The sequence below is a fragment of the Sus scrofa genome, chromosome 16 (genome assembly GCF_054392235.1).
Source record: "Sus scrofa isolate SSC_HxYL_T2T_F1_AM1 chromosome 16, Sscrofa_HxYL_maternal_Yorkshire_Landrace_v2.0, whole genome shotgun sequence".
NCBI classification, from domain to species: Eukaryota; Metazoa; Chordata; class Mammalia; order Artiodactyla; family Suidae; genus Sus; species Sus scrofa.
In genome coordinates, this window is record NC_139398.1 from 29,832,984 (window position 1) to 29,859,505 (window position 26,522).

At 38.9% G+C, this 26,522-nt stretch overlaps 1 protein-coding gene across 14 annotated transcripts in view; it reads right to left on the bottom strand.

Annotated features, from left to right (window-relative positions):
• The window catches only part of DROSHA (drosha ribonuclease III), a 120,869-nt gene that overhangs the window by 57,370 nt on the left and 36,977 nt on the right, over positions 1–26,522 (bottom strand). For 8 of the 14 annotated variants that reach the window (XR_014831091.1, XM_085002018.1, XM_085002011.1 and 5 more), the window contains 6 exons: positions 21,818–21,889; positions 19,869–19,950; positions 18,829–18,903; positions 7,336–7,505; positions 2,793–2,917; positions 1,062–1,161 (listed from right to left, as the gene is read on the bottom strand). Coding sequence is in view for 13 of the 14 variants with exons in the window: in XM_085002018.1 (XP_084858144.1) it covers positions 1,062–1,161; positions 2,793–2,917; positions 7,336–7,505; positions 18,829–18,903; positions 19,869–19,950; positions 21,818–21,889 (624 nt within the window). In the remaining variant the exon portion in view is untranslated. The remainder of the gene's footprint in view (positions 1–1,061; positions 1,162–2,792; positions 2,918–7,335; positions 7,506–18,828; positions 18,904–19,868; positions 19,951–21,817; positions 21,890–26,522) is intronic. The other 6 variants (XM_085002022.1, XM_085002015.1, XM_085002019.1 and 3 more) reach the window with 1 other exon arrangement.

Here is a 26,522-nt window from a genome sequence, read left to right on the forward strand (position 1 = left end):
TACACCTAAGACAGACAATCAGTAAATTAATCAGAAACCCATGTAATTCTCAAAGTGGTCTTCTAATTTGCAAGCCCTTACAAAAACTCTTGTGGCAAGGGTACATTTTACTAAAAAGAGACAATGATCCAAAACTTGTGCAAGACATAAACAGGAATCGACTCTTCCCTTTTACTACCACTCTTTAAATAATTAATGATAAAAAACAGTTTTATACTTGTACACTAATTCAATAAAAGTCTCAAAGGAATTCATAATAATAACAGGAAACACACCACCACCTCCACTATTACAGTTCGAATACCACTGAAGGAAACTTAGCTGGAATATTTCAAAGTCCACCCAGCCACCTTTTTCTCTGGGTACACCAACAAAAGGACATTTTGGTAGGCCTCTCTCAGCCTTGCTTCCCTCCTTTACAATGAAGCTGACTGGTTCAAGTCACAGAAAGTGACGAGTCAGAATTCAAACACTTTTCCTGGCTTCAAAACCATGCTCTTAACAACACCTATGTTGCAAGACAAAACCTATGTTGACACCAAATCCATTTATTCTTAAAACTAAAACTAAAACATAAATGATCCTAGAATATGGATAATGCTACACATTAAAAATGAAGTGGAAATGAATTTAAAATGAATGGAATTTGGGATATAAAACTTTACAAATAAGTTCACCCTACTAAACTAACAAACATATGGAAGACAATCTTTACAACCTTAGGACCAGGAAATCTGAATAAGACTCAACGTGGCTATATGCAGACTAATTAATAATAAAGGCAGACCCAGGAAGTTTTAAATTTCCTTTAATATCTATAGAAGCTATATTTATCCCTATTTCTGTTTTTTAAAAAAATGGTCTATTTGGGGGGGAAATGGCCCCTTAAATACTAAAACATGAAAGAAAGTCAATCTGCATACTAATGTGAGGAGGGGAGAAGAGTGTGGTTTTTCAAAGTATTCTTCCTTCTTATTGTAGAAGTGTGGTGTAACAACAATCTCAAAATGAACCCGAAGTTCAGCATCATCAATCGCAGAAGCAGCAGCTCTAATACCAACCTCCCTCTGTGCCAGCTTCTGTTTGTCGGTTTGTTTGACTTTGGGACTATTTGCTAGGAGGTGGCGAAGTTTCACATAACTCTTCCACAGTTTTTGGTACCTAAGGAAAAGGACAGACAGACATCTCAGGCAAAAAGAAGGCAAACCTAAAGTGCAATAAAGGCGGGTGCTCTAACAGGCCTGCTCAATCATAAACTGCCTTCTTGTGAATCTCCTTAACGGCCACAGACCTTCATTCTCAGGAAGGACATGTTTTGAGGGGTTGAGGAGCAAGATGACCAAGAGTCATCTGGAACCTACTAATGAAGCTGATTTTTGCTTATTTGGGTTAAAAATACGGTATCACTATATGGGGGAATCTCTCCGGAAAAAAATTCCAAAGGAGACACAAAAAACAATAGAAACATATGGTCTCTCATTGTTACCTCTTTGAAAGGAACACATTTTATTTAAGTATGTACTTTCTGACATTTGTTGAAAGACAGTACCCTTACTCAACAGGGATGCTGTCCGTCTCTGAAATGCCTTCACTGAGAGCAGAAGTTGGAGAGTATAAGAAAAGAGAACCCCCTTTGTTTTGTGACAATATCCAAGCTACATATCTACATACACCCATTTTTCCACTGTGAAGGGAAAGACAAATGGTATACGAATGTGTATGAATCATGACAAAAATAAGCATATTTGTAGCCAAATATGTTACATCCTGGATCAGTCTAAAGCATACAGTTACAGCATCCTGGGAATGAAGAGAATATGCAGTCTTTTATCCATTCACACTCCTGCCACCTGAGAGTCCACGAGAGCCTAATCACATTCTACTAACACTTTTCTGACAAGAAGGGACTTTCCAAAGATTTTCTGTCATATTCAAACCGCTCCCCTCTTGGCCTTAGCTGGGTCTCTCCTTTTTGAAAACATTTTTTTTTTTTTAGAGAATGGAGGAAAGAAAGAAGTACTTACACAGTGCCTGGTTACTGCTTCATACTTTTATCCAAAGGGGGGAAAAAAAAGAACAAAACCCTTTAGCCTCTTCTAATATATCAGCCAGAATTGGATTTATGAATTGAAAATCTCCCATGCCCTTTTCTCCCATTATGAATCCTTTAAAAAATTAAATCAGGAAACTGTTTGTTTAACAAGATAGGAAAATCATACACTCCTGAAAAATATAATGGTACTATTTCCATTCCCACACATCATCATTTTCTCCCAGCAAAATACTAACATGCCATCTGGAACGTAACACTGATTCTAAGAGGAGGAAGTCACGGCTTCTCCTTTCAAATCAACCCTTGACTTTGCATGGGATGTTGCACTATTACTAAGGCGCCCCCAAAAATAGATCTCTGCGTAAATGCAGCAGTACTAGGAACCAATGTGGTGCTATTTTCTTCTAGAGGGCACTGAAAAAAATAAAAAATAATAACAAGTACTATGACGATGAATAAAGGAAAAGTTCCCGAAAGCTTAAAAACATACACACTCATGGCAACCAGGACTGCCAAGGATCATCTACTGAAGAATAATTTCTTGCAGTTAAATATGTAGAGGAAATAGTTCTTCAGGAGCTACCCAAACTTGTTTTATTTGGTAGCCTAAATTTGGAAACATGGCTCATTTCAGGTCTTAATTTTTAAAAAGGAAAACATTCACTAAAGGTATTTCGCACTAATTCAGCTGTTAGTAGAAGGTGAAATTGGCTAAGACAAACACCGAGAAATATCTTACTGTGGGTCTCCAGCATAACTCAACTGTGCTGGGCGTATCCCAAAGTGGACGATAATCGGAAAAGTAATCACATCGGGGTTGAACTGTTCACGATCCAGTTGGTCGATGCGGACAGAACTTGGTTTCTAGAGAGAAAAATCAAAGCCATTTATTCCCTGAGGAAGTCTTTAAGTATTGACTTTAACCTAAGTAGGGAAGAAATTAATCGGATTTTTTCCTGGGAAAGCCTCATCCCCAAAGGGAAAATGTCATTTAAAACCCTTTAATCATAGCAGCTACACCATATAAAAACTATAATGTCATCCCTGTAAATGAGTCTGTGCCATTTGGCATAATGAACAATGATTTTGTCCTTTTTTGCCATCCACATAGAAACCTTTAAAAATTAAACTTTTGAAAGGACACCTAGTCAGATATGTAACTTTTCCTTAACCTCTCCAAAGGCACAGAGGAAGTATTCCACATGACCAGAAAGAGATATTCGGGCTTATTCTGACACATTTCAAATGAATAGCTTATGTCTACTCAGGATGCACAGACAGATGCCTCTAATACAATTTTTTCCCATTACTTCTCTATGTTCCTTGTGTATTCCTTTCATTCTACATCTTTAAATTAAAAGGCATGGTAGTACAAAAATGAAATAGTTAAGCTTCTCTTATTGATGTCTAGGTAGGCAATTTTAAAATTTTAATAGGGAGCCTCATAAATTTTTTTTCCAAGTCTAATAAAAAAAAGAAGGGAACAGGAGTTCCCTGGTGGTGCAGTGGGTTAAGGATCCAGCAATGCTGCTACTGTGGCTCGGGTTGCAGCTGTGGCATGGGTTTGATCTCTGGCCACATGCCGAGAGTGCAGCCAAAAAAAAAAGAAGAAGAAGAAGAAGAAAAACAGCTGGTTCCTTCTTAAGTTACTAAAGTATGAGGACACATTTGTAAAATACTTTTCACCCTGAAAGCTTAAGTTTGTGAACAGGTGGTAAAATCATGGAAAGCATGTTTCAGCAACATCTTCCCTTATACTCAATGCTCAGGGCAGCCCTTAATTAGAAACTAAATTCTTACCAGGAGATTGTGGGGGTCTTCGGCTCAATTGCTTTAGAGCCAAAGACTACAGAATTCATCCCCATGGAGGTCAATAAACTTCATTCTGTTGCACAGCAATGCTCAACAGCTATGCCCAAGCACTAGAGTCTGGTTGGTGGCCTAGTTTGTCCAGGTCACAGGGGGTTCAATGTTAAAACTGGGAAAGCCCCCAGCAACTGGGACAAGCTGGTCACCCTACCCACAACTGCAGTCCTAATCGGCCATCTGCAAATACAAGTAGGTGACAAAGTAAAAAGATTTGTGTAAATTCATCCATATTAGTGAAAAAACAACTTGGACTTAAGTTTTAAAAGAATATTTCAATGTCATTTTAACAATCAAAATTTACTATTATCTTGAAAAGTTGACCTCTGTTCTCAAAATGAAAAACTGGATAAGATTTTGGTCACAGGTAATTAGTTAAATGCCCTTCAGCAGCTGCAACGTGTTATGTGGGTCTGAAAACTGTTCCCAATATTATATTCATCAAATAAGCAGAATACATTTTTAAAAGAGGAATTGCACCACTGAAAAACACTAGCGAACTACTCATGTTTTTACAATTTTAAACTCCATGCTGTAGTATCAACAGAGGAGACAGAGATTTAAAATATCAAAAGTATCTCTAATTTGCAGGGGGAGAAGGGATGAAGTAAGTTCCAGACTTTGGCCACACCCTACAGTTATCGATCAAACCGTTCTTGTAGAAAATCAAAAATATTCTTGCCAATGACCAAAGTATTCCCCAGCAGAAGCAAAGTACCTAGGGAAGGAGATTAAGTGTTTTAACTTCTACAGCAATAAAACACTTAATGTGACAATAATGGTTTCAAAATTTTAATAAATTCCCCAATACTCTTTCCACTGGGCACTCTTTCAAAGCAAGCACTTGCAGAGGATGAAATGTGGTGCCATGTCTATTCTGCCTTATTCTCAAAAGGATATAATGAAATGATGTTTCCATGATAATGAGTTTTCAGGACATTTTTCTCCTTTAAGCCTAAACACTAAATACTAAAAAGGAATCAACTTCAACATGTCCCTAATTTGACATCCAAACTTAGCTTCTGCCACTACTTCCCAACATAAATCTTTTTCACCCTGACTTACCTGTGGTTTCCTCTTTATCTTCAAAACTGGCCATATATACCATCTCAAGTATGTACATTCAATCATGCCAATAATTTACACAATTTTCTGATTCCTTAAAGACTGCAGTGTTTATGAAGCATCCCTGGCAGCCTGGCCCAGTGAACTCACCTAAAACTACAGGCTTTTCTGACCTGCTTTTTCACGGATTGGTCCACTGATTCAATAATTCATCACAAACTCCTTTCATATGGATATGCTGTGAGTTTGCAGCCGGACAAGCATCATATATAATCTACACACTTCACTAGTAGCTAGCTCACGTAGTAGTCCCTCAACAACTGAGTTGAATGATGATCACAGCCATGGAGTAAACATCCTCTATGCCATTGGCTCAAAAACAAGCACGGCGTGAATCAGAAAAAACTCAGGATTCTTTTAAAAAAACTACAGATCCTTGAGCCCCAATACCTGGAGTACATGGGATGGGGTCAATCAGGGCATCCTTATATTTTTCAAATGCTCTCCAACTGATCCCAGGCTTTCAGGAGATTTTAACCATGCTATGGAAAGAAGTCCCAGTGTGAAAGTATCTCCACAGTAAATCATGGGATGTTTTTTAAGCAGACCTTACTAAGGTGAAAAGGCATGTCTCCTACCACCAATATCCCCCGTTCATCCTCTGACTCAACTACAAAACTGACAGAAGAAATGTAAATTTATGCAACTATTTAAAGAAATGAAATTCACAGTCACACTCACACAGTGCTATATTTCTTTGAAAGTTACTCTAATGATTATTTGTGTGGCTTAACTAACAGTAAAACTTGTGTAATTTTTTCAGTTTCAAATAAATTTTATGTTTGAACACATTTTTATTAAACACTTTCACTTTCTAGATTTGTTAAAGTAATCAATATTAGCTGGAATATTTGATTTGCAAATAGCAGCATTTTGTTTGTGCAGATGTTACTGTCATGCTACAAAAAGTTGATCCAGAATTTTTATTTTTATGAATCAAGGTTATTAAACAATTTGGCAGCCTTTTTAAAACAACAGAACAACAGCTTTGTTTTAATAGATTTCTTTCTGTCTTTACAGAGAAGTATTTTAATTCTCCACTTTTGGAAAAGTTTATTCTGATAAGATGGCAACATATAACTATTTCATGAAACAACATATTTTAGAGAAAAAGACTTCAAATAATATATAAAACATCATGTTCTTTATAAGAGAAAACTAGTTATTAATTAGCTGATTTGGTTTTTATATTTTTACTTCAAAAATTAACACTAGAAGCAAATTTTAAAGTAAAATATTTAAGAAACAAAATAAATAAAATGGGAAATATTTGTAATAACGATGGCAAAGAATCAATTAAAAAAAGGCAAATACCACAAAGAAAATCAAACAAAGCATACTGATAAGCCATTATCAGAAAAAAAGCATTAAAGGTCAATAAACATTTAAAATACCAACTTTTGGTAGAAACCAAAATAAACAGAGAACTAAACTAAACAATATCTTTTCCCCTACTAAACTGACAGTTTTTTTGTTAAACTAGTATAGCCAATATGAAGAAATGGGCATTCTCACCTATTCCTGGTCAGAGTACAACCCTCTAAAAGGTAATTTATAACAGGTATCAAAAGCCTTACAACTGTGCATACCCTAAGAATTAAATGAACACACTCAAAGATAAATACATACCTAGGTATATACATTTATACATACATATACAGGTTCAATACACCCTTATTTGTTAAAGCAAAAATCGGAAAGCAACCAAGTGCCCAGTAATAGAGGTTTAATAACTTAGGGGCCTTTTTTAAATTACATGACAAAAAAAAAAAATTAAGACTAAGGAAAAATAGTAACTTTGTGGTTGCTGTTCCTAGAGGAAGATAAGAAGGAAAAGGCCTAAATATTAATATTTAATAGTATATGCCAATTTTGCTTCAAAAATATGAAATATATCTATTCTAAAGGGACTAGAAAAGTGAATAGTATCACCTCTGAAGAACTGAATTATGGATGATTTTTATCTTCTTTGGGCCATTTTTCTCTTGCCCTAAATTTCTAAATGGATGATATATTACTTTTATACTCAGAAAAAAATTAGATCTGCACATATCTAAAAACTTCAAAATGCTCCATAATTAGCAGAATACATTTACTAATCGGATGAACTTACTAAACATGCCTACATTGTAATGTTTTTCTTATTTACTCAATATTTAAAGGAAAAAATAACTCAGAGGACAAGTAGCAATGAGAGTTTAAATCTGTTAAAATGTCCTGTTATCATTTTTGGGAAACACTCAAACCTGAAACAAAGGCGATTCGGTCTCAGACTGTGAACCAGCACATACCGTTCCAGGGTTGGTGACGATCATGCCTTTGCATTCTTCTGCATATTTCTGCCACTCAAGTTCTTCCCACTGAAGCATATTGGCAATTTCCTCTTCGGGAACCAGGGCTTTGCTGCACCGCAGTAAGTAAAGGAGAATCTGGTGCATGGACAGCACTTCCTTTCCTCCATCTTGGGGGAGAGTGGAGAGAGGGGGAAATAAGGCTACTCAGTTCACAGCCAATCATCCACCCAGTAAGGAAAACCAAGACCATGCGGGGGAAAAGAGCATTTATAAAAAGGCAATTTAGAGTTTACATTGTTTAACCAGGTGCCAAGTAATAGGAAAGCCATTTGTTTCACAGATGAACAGTGCTCATAAACCATCTCATTTACTAAAATGGCAACAACATTATAAATGATAAAAGGCTCCATTTGTGAGGTACGAATATAAAAAAGGTGCCTACCTAAATAAATTTAAAACCACCTAGCGTAAAGAACCACAGTTTATAATATACAAAACCATGTTATGTTTTAAATATTTTATCATTCTTTCTGGGGTAACAAATGAAAGCTCTTTGGAAGTGAAATTATTGTCTTAAAGAAATTCTAAGCTTTTATGAGATATTTATGGATGTTTTCAATAAGCTACTGTTGCGTTATGGTCTAATTTTTTGGCGCTAATGTGCTGCACCTGCCGTGATGAATAGAGCTAAAGAGCTTGTACTAATATCCCGAAGATCATTATGGAGTTAGTACATGGAAAAAATACCAATATTCTGAGACTTACAGAAACATATATTACCCAGTACAGAGAATAAAAACAACAAAGAACATAATGAAAGTACCTTGGAAAAAGTCAATTAATCTGGTGCTGGATGAACCAAAGACATTCGTCTAAGGTGGGCATTAATTTCAAGTTCACAGGTCTTCTCTTTGGGTTTAGCTTCTTGACTAGCATGTGCAATCACCCTGTCCACCTTTTCGCTTTTCTCTATCTAGTCCCCCTCAAAGGAAGGGTAAGAGCCCTGAAGGTGTAGAGAACAATAATACCATCCCCAGGTCATGAGATATGATAGAACCAAACACATCATGGAGAAACAAGGGGACCAAGATGGTAGAGATGGGTGGGCAAAAAGGAAAGGGCCTTAATTGTGCTAGAAGAGTTCATGGCACCCAAGGAATCTGGGATACTAGAAAACAGAAGACAACAAAAGATTTTAATTTGAATTGCTTTGGGTTAAAAACATACGCCTACATGTGAGAGAAGACAGTAAGGGTCAAAAAAAAATTTTTTTTTAATTTTTTTTTATTTTTTGTTTTTTTGCTATTTCTTGGGCCACTCCCGCAGCATATGGAGGTTCCCAGGCTAGGGGTCAAATTGGAGCTGTAGCCTCTGGCCTACGCCAGAGCCACAGCAACGCGGGATCCGAGCCGAGTCTGTGACCTACACCACAGCTCACGGCAAAGTCGGATCGTCAACCCACTGAGCAAGGGCAGGGACCAAACCGCAACCTCATGGTTCCTAGTCGGATTCGTTAACCACTGCGCCATGACAGGAACTCCCAAAATTTCTTTTTGATCTGTGTTTCTCTCTCAGATGCTGCTCTGGAATTAGATGGCATTGCTGCTACAGAGCTACTATATATGTAGAGATGCGTTCATTCATCGATCCAAATATTCATGCATTCATTCAACAAATATTTACTGAGCGCTTATTATGTAGCAGGCCCAGGGAACACAATATTGCTAAAAAGGTGAAACCCCTTATATTCCAGAGAAGGGAAAGCGACAGTAAAACAAACAAACAAACAAAACAAACAAACAAACAAAAACAAACCCTACATCATAATATATCAGAGATGAATGCTATGTAGAAAAATTAATTGGGCAACTATACATAAAAGGGGGGATCAGGAAAGGCATCTTTGAAAAGGTACCACGTGAGCAAAGACTTGAAAGAAAGAGAAGAGCCCCTTTCAGCTAACTGGGGAAGAGTGTCTTGGGTAGAAAAAACAGCAAAAGCAGTAAGGTAGAATGGGATCGATGTGTTCCAGGGACTGCAAAGAGGAGGGCATGGATGGAGTGAAGTAAGGAGGTGAGCATAAGGGAGGCAAGCAGGGAAGTCAGATCTTGCAAAGCCTTACAGAGCAGAGTAAGAGCTCTGGAGCTGATTCTCAGATGGGAGCATGTTTTTCACCATTATGTGAACTATGAGTTCTCCTGTATAGTAATTATGGGAAAAAAACAAACAAAAACACAAGATCTAGGTATTCAGGAAGCACACTGGCTAACGGTGATTAATCACAACTGTTCCTAGAGGAATCTTTGCAGATAACATTCTGAGAAGAGAGTTCTTTTAATCAAAGACACAGAGTCTCTAATTTAAAAAAACAAACTGGGAGTTCCCATTGTGGCACAGGGAAAAGGACTTCGACTAGTATCCACAAGGATGTGGGTTCAATCCCTGGCCTTGCTCAGTGACTTAAGAATCTGGTATTGCTGTGAGCTGTGGTGTAGGTCGCAAAACTCGGATCAGATCCCACATTGCTGTGGTTGTGGCACAGGCTGGCAGCTGTAGCTCCCATTCTACCCCTAGCCTGGAAACTTCCATATGCCTCATGTGTGGCCCTAAAAAAACAAAACAAAACATTAAAAAAAAAAAAAACAACTAAGAAGTAACTAATGTACAAAATATAATCAACACACACAAAGACGTGTTCTATCTACTATTCATATTAATGTTTACAGCAGTAAAAAAAAAAATTTATGCTTCATTATAAAACATCTGCCTTAAACCCAAGAGTCACCTTTGATTAACAGATTTTCATGGTTAAGGGCATATTTCTCAGAGTCTGTCTCAAAAGGCATTTCGATCCATCTGCATGCGGCATGTCTTTCTCAGTCAATGATGTTCCCCTCTTTGCTAAAGCACCCAGCAAACCCATAATGCCTGTCTGTCATCTGAGCCCATGGTAATCTCTGCTTCTAGGGGGCCTGAGGTGAGCAGGTGGATAAGAGAACTCTAAAGCCAGAGTCAGCTGACTCACACTGTGTGTGTATACCCACACAACAGCAGGGAGAAGGGAAACCTGGAGAGCCCAGAGATCAGCCACACTGACAAGATTTGCTAGGAATCAAGGAAAGGGTAAAATAGCAGTTAGCTAGGAATCGTTATATTTGGTAAGATTACTCAAGAGTACTGCAGGCCTCTATGGATACATAAAGAGTCTAGGATACCATAAGGAGCAGAGTGTTGTTTTGCTATAAGGATTACAAAAGATTTAGATTTTACTGGAGGAAGTTGGTGCCTGGTAGGAGGAACAAAGGTCCACAAATCCAGGAATACAAATTGGAGCTGGAATCTCCCCTCAAGCAGTTGCAAGCGGCAGACTTCAGGGCATTTCAAATAAAAGTGAAAAGGACTAGGGGTATTGGGATTTAAAGTGAAAAGACTAAAAAATTCAAGAGCTACTGGAATTGAGGAATACTTAAACCTACAAACCAAGGGAACTGCCCAACTGAGGAGAAGAATACCTGTGAGACGAAGCAGGTATGGCCACCCAGTGCTTCTGAGAACACGTCTACCTAGTCTGGGTGCAAAGCTGCTGAGGGAGGAGAGCTTTACAGCAGCATGGAACCAGAAATAGGTTCTTTTTTTTTTTTTTTTTTTTTTTTTTGGTCTTTTTGCTATTTCTTGGGCCGCTCCCGCGGCATATGGAGGTTCCCAGGCTAGGGGTCGAATTGGAGCTGTAGCCACCGGCCTACGCCAGAGCCACAGCAACGCGGGATCCGAGCCGGGTCTGCAACCTACACCACAGCTCACGGCAACGCCGGATCGTTAACCCACTGAGCAATGGCAGGGATCGAACCCGCAACCTCATGGTTCCTAGTCGGATTCGTTAACCACTGCGCCACCACGGGAACTCCAGAAATAGGTTCTTAAAAACATATACACATTAGGTGCAGGTGGTAATGCTGAAGGCCAAACTGTTAACCTCCGTGGAAGTCTGCTAAATATTTTAAATAGCAACTAAAACCTAAAAACATAGATATTTACCAATGTGAAAAAGTAGAAACTTGGGACAGAGAATCTGAGGTGAAAGGCTTATCAAGGCGGGGGGTGGCTGCTCCAGGATGGGAATTAAGGTACAATCCTTCTGGAAGGGTAAGGAAAGGCAGACAAGACGAGAGAGTCCTGCTCCAGCCCATGGGGCAAGGGCTGCAGCCTCACACCCAGCCTGGCAAAAGAGACACTCCACAAATATTTGTGGAATGACTTTCTGAAGCAGATAAATAACGTGACCACTTGCTTGCAGACTGCCATGAGTTTACTAATGTTAATGAATTGGCTCTTTTGGTTTGTCTACTTTGCTACATGTTTATGTTGGGGATTTATGGAACTATGTCACAGAGGGCTAGGAAGTAATTTTTATCTCGTTGGCTGAGATAAATAGGACACGATATAAATGAGAAATTAGAGCGGGTAAGCTAAGGTTAGCAGGAATTCTGCCAGCACTGGGGCTGGAACTGTGACAACGGCTCATTATTCGGGAAGAACTGGAGTTTGTGTTTCAGGGAATGAATCTGGACAGTCATTAATGAACTGACAGACTTTATAAACTGTTTCTTAGAGACCCAATTCTCCCAGTTTATATTGCTTGATTATTTATATGGTTATTTGAGGGGGTGGGGTCATTTGTTAGGGAACTTGTGTTAGGAATATAGCTGGTGAAACGAGTCTTTCTCAACAGTGTAACACTCAATTTCAGGAAATATAAAAATACCTTCCATTTTCCCTATACTGAGAAAGAATAACTACATAACTGTGTCTCCAGGTCTCTTGTATATTCCTAAGCCAACTTTATATAATCTTAAGTTTTGAAGATTTGCATTAACAACACAGTATTTTCTAAATCTTCCAAACAGAAAGTTACAGTAAGATGCTATAGCAACTGATGTTTTTTTACAAATTACACTTGCCTCTTGGGAATTCTGACATACTCTCTGACCCTCTGGCCCTCTGTCAGCCACACCTAAAGAACTACTTCTCCAGAATGGGACAGTTTCCAAAAATCAATCTGCTAGATAGTCAATTTGCGAAATTGATTCAGGATCCTCAAAGCTTTACTACCATAATGATATAAACAATGAGAAGGCTTTCCTGTAAGTGCAGCCTTCCTCTCTTGAATTACACCCTGCCAGAGTCCTGCCTGCAGTTAGGATAAAACCTCAAATGGCTCTAAGAGAAAGCTTATCAAGCATATGGCTACTGGGAGTTCCGATCATGGCTCAGTGGTTAACAAACCCGACCAGTATCCATGTGGACTCGGGTTCGATCCCTGGCCTCACGCAGTGGGTTAAGGATCTGACGTTGCTATGAGCTGTGGTGTAGGTTGCAGACATGATTCAGATACCATGTTGCTGTGGCTGTGGTGTAGGCTGGCAGCTACAGCTACAATTTGACCCCTAGCCTGGGAACCTCCATATGCCATGGGTGTGGCCTTAAAAAAAAAGGAAAAAGACCAAAACAAACGAACGAACAAACAAAAAACTATATGGCTACCAAAGGTAGAGGCAGGAATAAGAAAGAAACAACAACTTGAGAAAACTCTTCAAATATCAATAAACTGGATGTTCTATGATCTGACTTTTGGTAAACTGAGCTGTACTGAACAATCCTTGGTTTACACTGTAAGCTTAATTTTGGATAAATCTGTATAAAGCAACTGAAACAGATGTCTTCAAAGTAGGTCCACTGAGAAACTAGAGAAAAATTATGATGACTGATAAACTTTAATAAATTATATATTATAATAAACTGACATATATAAAAATCCAATGAGAATGAGAAGACCACGAAATATCTGAAATATATAAAAGCTGCTCATTCTCACAGGAGTTCAAGTAAGATGCAGATAATAACAGTGAGATGACTTTTTACTTATCAGATGACTAGTAATATCCAGTGTTGGCAGATGTATAGAAAAAGGGTACTGTTAAAAATGTTGGTTAGAACTACAAATAAGGGGAGTTCTCTTTATGGCTCAGTGGGTTAAGAACCCGACTAGCCTATATGAGGATGTGGGTTTGATCCCTGGCCTTGCTTAATGGGCTAAGGATCTGGTGCTGCTGCAAGCTGTGGCGTGACGCACCTGTGGCTCAGATCTGAAGTGGTTGTGGCGTAGGCCAGTGACTACAGCTCAAATTTGACCCCTAGCTCGGAACTTCCAGTATGGACCTAAGAAGACGGAAAAAAAAAAAGAAAAGAAAGAAAGAAGTAGAACTACAAATTATGTCTCCTTTCCACAGAGAACAAATTTCCAAATTTAAAATGTTCATATTGGAGTTCCTGTCATGGCGCAGTGGTTAACGAATCCGACTAGGAACCGTGAGGTTGCGGGTTCGGTCCCTGCCCTTGCTTAGTGGGTTAACGATCCGGCGTTGCTGTGAGCTGTGGTGTAGGTTGCAGACGCGGCTCGGATCCCGAGTTGCTGTGTCTCAAAATCTCGTCCTCACGGATTCTAGTCAGGTTCGTTACTGCTACAGCTCCGATTGGACCCCTAGCCTGGGAACCTCCATACGCCGCGGGAGCAGCTCAAGAAATGGCAAAAAGACAAAAAAAAAAGAAAAAAAAGTTCATATTGCCTTAACAATTTCTCTTCTAGAAATCTATCTTATAGAAATACTGTCACAAATGCAAAAGGATAGATGCACAAGACTATTCCTGACATATTTATATGTAATGGGGGAAAAATATAGACCTCCAAAATACTCAACACTAGAAGAACTAGTAACAAAATTGATGTCCTATTAATGCTCATTCCTACTGTGGAATACCATACAGGTGTTAAAAATTGGGCAATGTATTTTCATAGAGGATTCTGAAATAGTTGAGTAAAAAGGTTAAGTAGTAGAACATATTTACTGTTAAAAGAAAAAAGCATAATTCTCTCTCTACAAGTTAAATACAAATCAAACCATTTATAGCACCTACTCATTTTCACACGTCTACTTTGTATATCTTTGTATTGTTTGTGTACACACACACACACACACACAAGTCGACACAATTAAAGGCAAAAGTAACACATCAATTTTGTGAAGAAGGAATGGTCTTAATAAATGGTGCTGTGTCAAATGGATGTCAAGTTGAAAATAATGACTCTTGACCCCATCTCATACCATTTGGTGTTGTTTTGTTTTTGTTTTTGTTTTGTCTTTGTAGGACCACACCCATAGCATATGCAAGTTCCCAGGCTAGGAGTCTAATTGGATCCACAGCTGCAGGCCTACGCCACAGCCACAGCCACAGCAACACCGCATCCTTAATCCACTGAAGAAGGCCAGGGATCAAAATCTCGTCCTCACGGATTCTAGTCAGGTTCGTTACTGCTGAGCCACAGTGGGAACACCATATCTCATACCATTTGTAAAAACAAATTTGCGACAGATTATAGACCTAAATGTGTAGAAGATATAGAAGAGTTTCTTGATGACCCTGGGGTAGGCAAAGATTTCACAAACAAGGTACAGAAAGCTCTAAGCATAAAGAAAAAATACTTAAGTTGGACCATGTTAAAATTAAGAATTTCTATACATCAAAAATCGCCATTAAGATGGTAAAAAAGTAATCACAGAAAAGGTATCAGCAATATATATATATAACAAAAAACTCATATACAGTATATGTGTATATAAAATACCTACAAATAAATGAGAAAAAGGAAGATGTAACTCAACAGAAAAATGAGCTAAAAACTTGAACAGCCACTTCAAAAGGCAACATCTAAATGGTCAGTTAATATATGAAATGGCGCTCCATTGCATTAGTCACTAGGGAAATGAAAATTAAAACCATAATGGGATACATCTGAATACTCATCAGAACGGCTAACCTGCAAAAGAGAAAAATGCCAAGTGTTGGTAAAAATGTAGACTACCTTGAACTCTCATATATACCGCAGGTAGGACAGTAAAATGGTACAATCACTTTGGAAAACTGAAAATATCTACAAAGCTTAGTATGAACACATCCAGAATTTCCACTCCTGGGTACACATCCTCTATAAAAAAGAATAAATATATGCTCACCAAAAGGCATGTACAAAGTGTTTGGTGAACACATGTATGCTATCTGAAAGAATCAAAAACTGAAAATGCCTAAATGTCCATTAATCACGGACAGGTTAAATACATCTCATTCGTATGAGAATGAGACAACTACAGTTCACTGGAACAATAGGTGTCTCGAAAACACATAATACAAAAGAAGACAGAAACAAAAAAGAATACACAGTTCTAATTTTTATAATTCAAAGACAGGTAAAAGTAATACATGGTATTTTCAAGTCAGAAGAGAGGCTACCTTGAGGGGCTGGATAGTGACTGGAAAGGGGCTCTCAGATGTTGGTATTCTTGAGCTGGGTGCTGAGTGCACAGTCAACATTCACTTTGAAAATTTATTGAGTTTTATATTTATGATATGTGCACTTTTCAGTACTTGCGTTCTACCTCAATCAAAAGTTTATTTTTTAAAAATGAGAAACAGGAGTTCCCGTCGTGGCACAGTGGTTAACGAAACCGACTAGGAACCATGAGGTTTCAGATTCGATCTCTGGCCTTGCTCAGTGGGTTAAGGATCGGGCGTTGCCGTGAGCTGTAGTGTAGGTCACAGACACGGCTCAGATCTGCTATTGCTGTGGCTCTGGCGTAGCTCGGTGGCTACAGCTCCGATTAGACCCCTAGCCTGGGAACCTCCATATGCCATGGGAGCGTGCCCAAGAAATGGCAAAAAAAAAAAAAAAAAGAGAGAGAGAGAAACAATCCCAAAGAATGTTTGAAAAGCACATTCACTCTCATTAGTAACAAAATACACTCGTATTTAACTAAGGCACTATTATGACCAATTAAAGACGGTAAACAAGTATTTACTGAGCCCCTGCTATGTGCCAAGAAGTATGTTACTACTGATACAAGACAATTTACTCCTTAGTCTCATGGAACTACAGCTGAAAATTCTAAAAATAAGGAAGGAAGGAGGGATAGAGGGAGGGTCCAAAATGGGGAAGAAGACTAATAATGCCTTTTTCATCGCAGCATAAACTGATACAATTCTTCTGACAAGAAATTTGTTACTACATATCATGATCTTTAAAAATATCCACCTGCTGTGGTGCAGCAGGTTAAGGATCCTGCATTGTCACTGCAGCAGCCTGGGTAACTGCTGTGGCACAGGTTTGACCCCAGCCCAAGAACTTCTATACTCTGCAGGCTTGGCCAAAAAAAAACAAAAAACAAAAAAACCCCAAAAACTATCTGCTCAATTAATTATTAAAAATTAGGATGCAAAACATGTATCAATACAACGACCACAAAATTAGGATGCAAAACATACATCAGTATGATTCTACTATGGGAAAAATCTATGCACAGAAAAAAATGAAAATACACATCAAAATGTGTTTTCCTTTTTAACGCGCCATTGCCTAAAGATCTTTAGTGAAGTCATATTATAAAAAATGAACCAAACACAATTTACCATCCAATACCAAAATGCATTTTATATACTAGGCATTTTTCTGTATCCTTCAGGGTTTTGTGTTTTGTTTTTTTGTTTTTTTTTTTTTTGAATAAGTATATTTTCGAAAGGAAGCCTAATGAAAAAGCAAATCCTGTTTAAAAATAAATCAATAGACCTTTTTCTTTACGACAACCTAAGTGTTATCCCTACGCGGTTATGAGAAACATTTTGTGAGAGTTGAAATCCCACAAAGTAAATATCTGACATGAGATTTTTCTTTACGATGATTTTTAAAAGTATCCACTTTCTCTTAGAGATTTGTTTGGTCATAAAAGGCCTAGAGGCAGATAGATATAGAAAGGAATGGCTTTTCAACAAACTCTAACATCATTTTCTAATAAGTTTACTGCTATGGCTCCATTATAAAATCATAGAAGCATTCACTTGAAAAGAAAAAAAAGGGGGGCCCTCGATAAAATAAAACTAGATTCCAAAAGAGAAAACCTTTTGAAAGCATTTTCCAAACAATATAAACATTAACAATAATACTAAAAATATGATTAACCCTATCCCAAAATAAAGATAAGCCCTTGGGACTGAGTGAACTGAGGAAAGGGTACCGAGGACAACCTCTGGAGGAAAAGCTAAACTAGAGTGGGTAGACAAGAAACCAAAGCCACAGAGGATGAGTCAGAGAGCTAGAAGAAAAGTAAGGCGAGCTCAGCAGACAGACAGGGCCAAGAGCCCACACTGGGGGGAGACTAAGCTAAAAGGTGTCCACTGGTTTTGGCATTTTGGAGGCTGGCTTTGGTGTCAGCAGCTGTAGCAGGGTAGGGGTGTCACAAAAATAGAGCCAGGCTGTGAATGGCCCAGAATCTGACAGGCTCAGGGCAGGGTCCAGAGGCATGGGGGAGGCAAGGGCTCCCGGCCCCAGGAGGACCAGACATGAGGAGGAAAGCATAAACAGAGGCCTGAATTTCTGAAACTGCTGCTATGTGCACATGGCAGACAGCTCACACGATGAAAAGCTCCCCAACTCAAACCGTAAACCACAGATTTATTGCAGCAGTATTTTTTTTTTTCTCCCATATCACTCAGTGGCCTGAACATGGAAGAAGAAAAGACAAATGGTTGAAATAACATTTCCATGGAAGGAAAGAGGGGCACAAGGGGCACAGGCCACTAGAGCTGAGACAGAAGTCGGAAGACAGGACTTAAGCAGGAAAGTAAAGAAAGGTAGCTGCACACAGGGAGAGAAAAAGAAGATTCGAGCAGAAGCAAAGGGCATAAGGGAACAAGAGGCTGGAAGTATAGTCAGATGTCACCAGAAAGTGAGATATAGGAAAATGAGATTCCAGAGATGAATTCTCTTTGATGGTGAAGATTTTGCAAACAAAAAGCATCCAAAGGCTTTGTTAAAAACAACCATTTTTAAAACACTAAATATAATGCCTTAACTCACAGCTAGCCTCTTGACAAAAATTTTAAAGTTGTTAAAATATTGCTTTAAAAAATATAGAAGTCATATACTTATATATTTTTAATTTCATAAAAGATATATTATTACTATAAAATGAATAAACATATATGTCAAAAAATAGGAAAAAACCACCAATAATACAACTATCTTAATACAACTACTGCAATAATTTTAGCGTAATCATATTGTTTATAAAATTTTATAACTGTTTTCTAATTAACTATATGCATTTTAAGCCACATGTATTTTTCCATATTAATTTTAATATTTGCATGATATTTTACCAAGACTCAAAATTTATAAATCAATTCTCCCACTGCTCATCTAATTTGGGGCTACCAGAAATTATGGTGTGTTTTACATGTATAATTTTACATTTTCAAGCCTGACCTGAGAAGTAGATAATTAAGTGTCTGAGGCAGGAAAGCTGTCCCTAAAGACTGAAAGGAAAATGGCAGGCTTATTTTCAGATGCACTCTCTCACCAGGTCACTGACAAGCCAAAAGATTTACCTGGAAGAAATCTTACAAAACGTGGCATGAAATGAAATCTTGGGCAGCAGGGAGGACTATCTTCAAACAAAGGACCTAAAGCAAACAAGTGGAAGGAAAGAAAAAATAAATAAAACTGCCTTAGGAAACAAACACTGCAACTTAATTCCTGAGATTTATGATAACTACAAAAAAACACCACCAGAAAGAGGATCGTAAAAAACAGTGCCCCTCCTCCTCAACAACTAAATCCATCATGTGGTAACTGCCACAAACATCCCATGAAGACTGCAGTGAGGAGACTACCCAAAGTAAGAGAAGAATGGAAGCCTCAAGGATATATGCGATATATTATATATACGGTAAATCTGTTTTTAGAAATTCAAAGATAGACTTTGTTATAACTCAATTATTGCATGATATATAATATGTTGGTGTTTTCATTCCACTCCATTTTAATCAATATAACTGGGGGAAAAAAAAGAGAGAAATACTATTAAAAACTTGGTTTGAAAAGCCATTCATCAATATACTGTTCTAAAAATAAACAAATGTCTGCTGGAATACAGGCATTTCCAAAAGAGTGAATGATTACTCAAGAACCAAATATCAAGTTTTGAACTGACGTAGCTCAGAGTGTCTGTGTGTGTTCTGAGGGCTAACTAAAGTTCTGTTTTAATAAACTGTCATCTTGGAAGAAGTTCATTACAATAAAGTTCAATGGATTTAAAATATTAACTAATAAGATTTTCCCCAATGCACACAGATCAAGGTAGTTACTCAACAAACTGATACCATCTTCTCAGTTAACAGGTAATGGTAATCTTCAGTAATGGACACTTACCTCATACTAAAATAAGCTCCATAAGAACTTATTCATGTCAAATGATATTCACGTCAAACATTCCTATGTATAACACAATTTTCCCTGGGCATTTCAAAAGAGGAATTTCAACTATCATTGAAATTAATACCCACTCACTTCTATAAGAGTTCTCACATATGCTATAACATTCTTTCTTCAAGGAGCCTTCCACTTTTCTCTAAATCCTATTATTTACCTTTAAGATTCCAGTCATATAATTCCAAAATATCTCTGAATAGGAATAATGAAAAGAGTTCGAGTCCTTTCACACAAAAATTCTGAAAAATAAAGCAAAACCAAATAACTATAGTATGCAAATATATATTAACTGGAGGTTCAGCTTGTTCTAGTCAAGTGTCTTAAAAAAGTGTCTATTGAGGAGTTCCCATCGTGGCGCAGTGGTTAACGAATCCGACTAGGAACCATGAGGTTGTGGGTTCAGTCCCTGCCCTTGCTCAGTGGGTTAACGATCCGGCATTGCCGTGAGCTGTGGTGTAGGTTGCAGATGCAGCTCGGATCCCACATTGCTGTGGCTCTGGCGTAGGCTGGTAGCTATGGCTCCAATTAGACCCCTAGCCTGGGAATCTCCATATGCCATGGCAGCGGCCCAAGAAATGGCAAAAAGACAATAAAAAAAAAAAAAAAGTGTCTACTGAAACTATAATAAAACAATGTAGCCTCCTAAAAAGTTTGTCCACCATCCTATAATGGCTCATTGGCTTGAGACATTAATGAAGTAGGCAACGATGCCATTAGGATGTCTAAGAACATATGAACTTGGCCCTTTCCAACATACAAATAAAATGATGTGAAACTTAAAAAAATTAAAGTCATGTTTATGTCATAATTTTCTAACCAATTAGAAAACATATTAGAATCTCCTGGGAGCTTCTAGTTAGTTCAAATTACACACTGGGTGGCCAGCTCAGATAGGATTATCCTCAGCAACCCCACCTTACCCCTTCTCACCTCCACCCCACAAACACACCTAGAACCACTATTTAGAGCGACCATGAAAAGAGGTCTCTGTGCTAAAAAAGTTCAAATTCTTAATGAAGGCAAACAAAGGGCTAAGAAAAACTAGAAAACTTTGTACTAAAATGTCTGCTGTAAACAAGCTTAACAGATGATATATTTGCAAGTGAGACTTGTCTCATAATTCTTCCTCCTACTTGTTTTGCTCAGGGTTCATAAATCACCCTGCGTGAGATCACGCCAGAAGTCATAAACTTTTACAATAGCAAATGGAGGCTTATGACCTCAAAAATCAAAAGGAAGCAAAAAAAGCCCTTCTCAGCTGAACAACGAAAAGGTGGCCCTTTCTCTTTAATTCTTTTTGAAAGACAGGTGGAATTAACAGGACTTGCCCAGAATGAAATAGGTGCAAACTAAGCATGCGTGTCATGCTCATCAATCCACCTCGGTGCTCCACTGCCCTCAACAGAGCCTCACGGTTAAACAAGGTTTGCAAGAGGAGCCAGTGGCTCAGGAAATCAACCCCGACTCCAGCACCACGTTAAGTACACAAGCTTGTTTGCTGTCTAGTTGTTATTTCTTAGTGTGATTTGTTGTCACCACTAAATTCAAGATCAGGCAATGAATCATTCTGAGATTCACATTAATCTTGCTTTGGAATTTTAAGCCTCTTGCATATATTTAGATAAATCTGCTGCTGAGCATCGGCAGTGAAAAACAATTAGGAAAAATATGTAAATACATGGGAAGAAAAATGAACCAAGCATTGATCTTGTCACTGGAGATAATGAATAAGATTATTCCAACGGTTATCAGATTCAGTTTCACTCTTCTAATTTCCTCTCTGATAATGACCAGTAACCAAAGGCTGTCCCCTGTCCAAAACAAACTAAAACAGATGTAAAGTTACTATCAGTAGATGCAAGACGAGGAGAAATGGGTTCAAACATAGGTTAATAACTTGGAAAACTCCCCAAATTTTAACCTTGCTCCTAAAGCTACATCTGACTACAGCTACACCTGATTGGTCCTTTCAAGAGTGAATACAATACTTCAAGGGTATTCTTACAGCAAAAAGCCAGAGCTAGCCAAGTTCAATGCTTTAAAGATATACATATGGAATAAACAAAAGAGTAAACTACATCAAGCTGTTAAATAATCTTCCCTTACCTCAGGCATCATCTCTTCGATGAAATGAATCGTGTAGTCTATATTGAATCTAATTACTTTACACAGTGGAATCTGCAATAAGAACAAGGAGAGGTTCAGTTTCAAAACACCTTCCTGCGCTCACACTGTACATGTGTTTGCTGCCTGACCCAGAAGGCCATGAACCAAATAAGAAATTTTCACCTTAATCTAAGTTGCTAACGATATTGCACATGAAGCTTGACCACAACTGTGGGGTTTTAATGGCAAGAACCCAGCCGGCCCAGCCTCTACAGGATACCTGCATCATGTTGGTGCTTAATTAACTATTAGCAGCAGCAACACAAACATGACAAGAATCTATTAAAACCAAACATATAGCCTCTTAAGAATTAATAAAACCACAATTAAATACTGCTTTTTCTTGGGTTTTTTAAATCTTTCAGAATCTTCGGCTCTTTAGGCAGAGCAAGGATAACAGGCAGACGGTTCATCAGTTCTAGATGCATAAGTCAGTGAAGTACACACAACTGTTGCTGCCTCTCTGACTCTGGGACAAAAGCAATCATGGTAATAAAAATAATAATAACAGCTAACACTCACTAAGCTAGGTACTCCTCTACTACTTCACATACCGTCACTTGTGTAACCACCCCTGTGAGAGAGGTACAACTACTCTCCCCATTGTGCAGTGGAGGAAATAGATGCCATCATCAGGTACTTTGCCAATGGTAACTGGCAGCTGGTGAATTAGAAATTCTTGCTCTAGACTCTAGCTCTAAGCCACCAGGATATCCACCTCTCATTACCTATTCTAATACTCAGGGTACGCGTGAAAATGAAGGGAGGCTTAGATGAAATAAATCCACATCTGTTTTGTTTCACCAGTGTATCATCAGACATTAGCCTAGTGCCTAGACTTAATAGGTTTTTTCTGTAAGTATATTTTTGAATGAAGGAAGAACAAGAAAGGGAGGGTGGGAGGTTATTGCAGTGGCTTGGCTGACTAGCTGGGGAAAATAATAGGCTCAGAAGCCCTAGAGATGTGTTAAGTAGGCTTTTCTGGCCGCTCAATCTGTCCATAACAAGATTTTACACAGATGTAATAGTTTTTACAAACCATAGCAATCAGAAACAAATTTTAATTCTACCAGCAAAAGGAATGGTGAGGAAAACAAAAATAGTCTTATAATGCCATCTGCTGGAAATCTTTTTCTCAGAAATGAAGTTTAGCTCTTTGGTGCTTTTTCTTTTCCCTTACTCCCTCCCTCCCTTCCTTTTTTATTTTTCTGAAGGACAACAGCTAATTTGGGTGAAATTCATAATTAGCTTTAACGAGAGATCCATTTTCAGCCTTCTTGTGGTAATCAGTTCGAAACCAACTACAGCAACATGCTAAGGCCACTATCATCTTTAAGTTCTTTCTTCCTACAATCATTTAAAAATATCTGGAGCTCTGTCATGACTCAGGGGTTAACGAACCCATCTAGCATCCATGTGTACACAGGTTTGATCCTTGGCCTTGCTCAATGGGTTAAGGATCCAGCGTTACCATGAGCTATGGTATAGGTCACAGACACAGCTTGGATCCCAAGTTGCTGTGGCTGTGGCGTAGGTCAGCAGCTGCAGCTCTGATTCAACTCCTAGCCTGGAACCTTCCATATGCCGTGGATGCAGCCCTAAAAAAACAAAACAAAACAAAACAAAATTGAGAGCTGTAAATTGGTACAATTACTCATATTTTTAAAATATTGATTCTGGGTGTTCCCGTTGTGGCACAGTGGCGACAAATCTGACTAGGAACCATGGGGTTGCAGATTCGATCCCCGGCCTCGCTCAGTGGGTTAAGGATCCAGCATTGCCCTGAGCTGTGGTGCAGGTCACAGACGCAGCTCGGATCCCACGTTGCTGTGGCTCTGGAGTAGGCGGGTGGCTACAGCTCCGATTAGACCCCTAGCCTGGGAACCTCCATATGCCGTGGGATGCGGCCCTAGGATAGGCCAAAAATAAAAAATAAAAAATAAAAATAAATAAATATAAGCCAACTTAAAAAAAAAAAGGTGGAGTTCCCGTCGTGGCGCAGTGGTTAACGAATCCGACTAGGAACCATGAGGTTGCGGGTTCGGTCCCTGCCCTTGCTCAGTGGGTTAAGGATCCGGCGTTGCCGTGAGCTGTGGTGTAGGTTGCAGACGCGGCTCGGATCCTGCGTTGCTGTGGCTCTGGCGTAGGCCGGTGGCTACAGCTCCGATTCAACCCCTAGCCTGGGAACCTCCATATGCCGCTGGAGCGGCCCAAGAAATAGCAACAACAAAAGACAAAAAAAAAAAAAAAAAAAAAAAAAAAAAAGGTAAGGATCTAAAAGAGGAAACAAGGCATATAAGTAAGTATAGATTATGATACAGGGTAACTTATAAGTGCAATTAAAAACAAATATGCAAAAAAGCACAATGTGAAACAGAACTAAAGAAAAGATAATATGTGAATTGACTCTTCAAAGCTGGGAGAGATTTTCCAGGTCATCCAGAAAATTAAATTGGGGAAGATCAGGGATAAGACAAAGAACAGGGAGCCGGGGGAAGAACTGGTCAGTCCTGGGTAGTTCCTCAGGAGTGAAATACATGGAGACAGAGAAGCAAGAGGAAGTTTGACCTGTATTTTGCAGACCTTACAAGCCGTGTTAAGGATTCAGAGCTTATCCTAAAGGCAACAAGAAGTCATTCAAGTGCTTTCAGTGAGAGACCACCAGTTTACAAGGGTGGGTTGCCATGTAAACAGGATGGGAACAGCTTATAGGGGAGCAAAGCAAGAGACCAGAAGACCAGACTGGAGTCTAATCAAACAGTCCAGGAGCCAAATGAAGAGAACACTAAAGGCGGGAGGGAGAATTTATAACATAGATGTGACAGAAATACGCAGTGTTTGGATTTCCCGTTGTGGCTCCGTGGTTAATGAATCTGACTAGGAACCATGAGGTTGCGGGTGCGATCCCTGGCCTTGCTCAGTGAGTTAAGGATCCGGTGTTGCCGTGAGCTGTGGTGCAGCCCGGCTCGGATCCCGTGTTGGCTTGGCAGCTACAGCTCCGATTCGACCCCTAGCCTGGGAACCTTCATATGCCACGGGTGCGGTCCTAGAAAAGACAAAAAAAAAAGAAAGAAAAAGAAAAAAGAAACACGCAGTGTCCATTCTGATGTGGGAATGAGAGAGAAGAAGGAATAGAGGATAATTTCTAGGTTTCTGGACTAGGAAACAAGATGGATCATAGTAGTATTTTTTTTTTTTTTTTTTTTTGTCTTTTTGCTATTTCTTTGGGCCGCTCCCAAGGCATATGGAGGTTCCCAGGCTAGGGGTCTAATTGGAGATGTAGCCACCGGCCTACGCCAGAGCCACAGCAACGTGGGATCCGAGCCGCGTCTGCAACCTACACCACAGCTCACGGCAACGCCGGATCGTCAACCCACTGAGCAAGGGCAGGGACCGAACCCGCAACCTCATGGTTCCTAGTTGGATTCGTTAACCACTGCGCCACGACGGGAACTCCATAGTGGTATTAATATAAGGAAATACATAGGGTGTTCTCTGAGTATCCTAAACTCAATATGCAAAGAAGATGACAAGTTCAGTTTCATACAGGTTGAGGGTGAGGTCCCTAAGGGGACAATAAGGTAGTTATGTCCCTCTGAGGCATCTGAAATGTGAGTGTGGATCAAAAAGCCATATGTCACAGTTCCAAATATTAATACCAGAACACATATGGGAGGAAAAACCGTGATGTGGCTGCATTAGTCGGGGAAAGAAGTACCAAGGAGAGAAAGAGATCGTCAAGAGAGAAAGAGCAAGAGTATAAAACTTTACTCTTTACCAAAAGCAACTCTGCTGGCCAATTTATGCAAGAGAGGTCCTTTCCCCACATTATTTCAACTAAAATCACTTTGGGGGATTTCTTCTTTGACCTCTTCTCTTATATACACTTTATTTTCTTTGGAGTTCTCGTCCATACAACGAGAGCCCTTCTCAGACAGACAAATTTGGAAAGGCAGAATCTCCTTTTCTATTCAAACTTTCATCTCTCTCTCTAAGACCCAAAGAGAATGCATCATTTTCCTACATACTGGGAGCTCAGGTGATTGAGAGCTCAACTGGCCAATCAAGTAATACAAATGCCTCCTATCATTTCTTAAAACACATTTAATACTAACACTAACCCTTAACTCATCCTACCAAAAATAAGCAAAAAAAAAAAAAAAAAAAAAAAATCCTCCCTAAACAGTTACATCTAACTCTACTGTTTCCAGGCATTGAATTACTAAATCCAGGGCAGGGGGGCCACTGGAAATGGAAAGCCAAGTGATGCAGGACGGAAATGATTATGGGGCCTCTTTGTGCTTCTGAGGACAGGATAAGATATTAGGTACATAATACATATATCTAGGTATCTTTAGCTGTGTTATCAAAGTCCTTAGTTAGTATTGTAAGTAGTAACAAATGTACCATATAAAAGTATAAAACTCCCGGAATACTCTATACTTAGCCAACAAGGCTTTCGATCCACCTCAACTCAAGAAGACCTTAAGAGAACTTGTCGGAACAGGACTGCGTTGAGATTCTAACATCACCATCAATTTGCATGCCTTTCTTGCTGATGTGCTCTCTCTAGCAAAGAAATGAATCAGAACAGTAAAGCGATTTAATAATTCTTTTTATTAGGAGGCTATTTCAAATTCAAGAG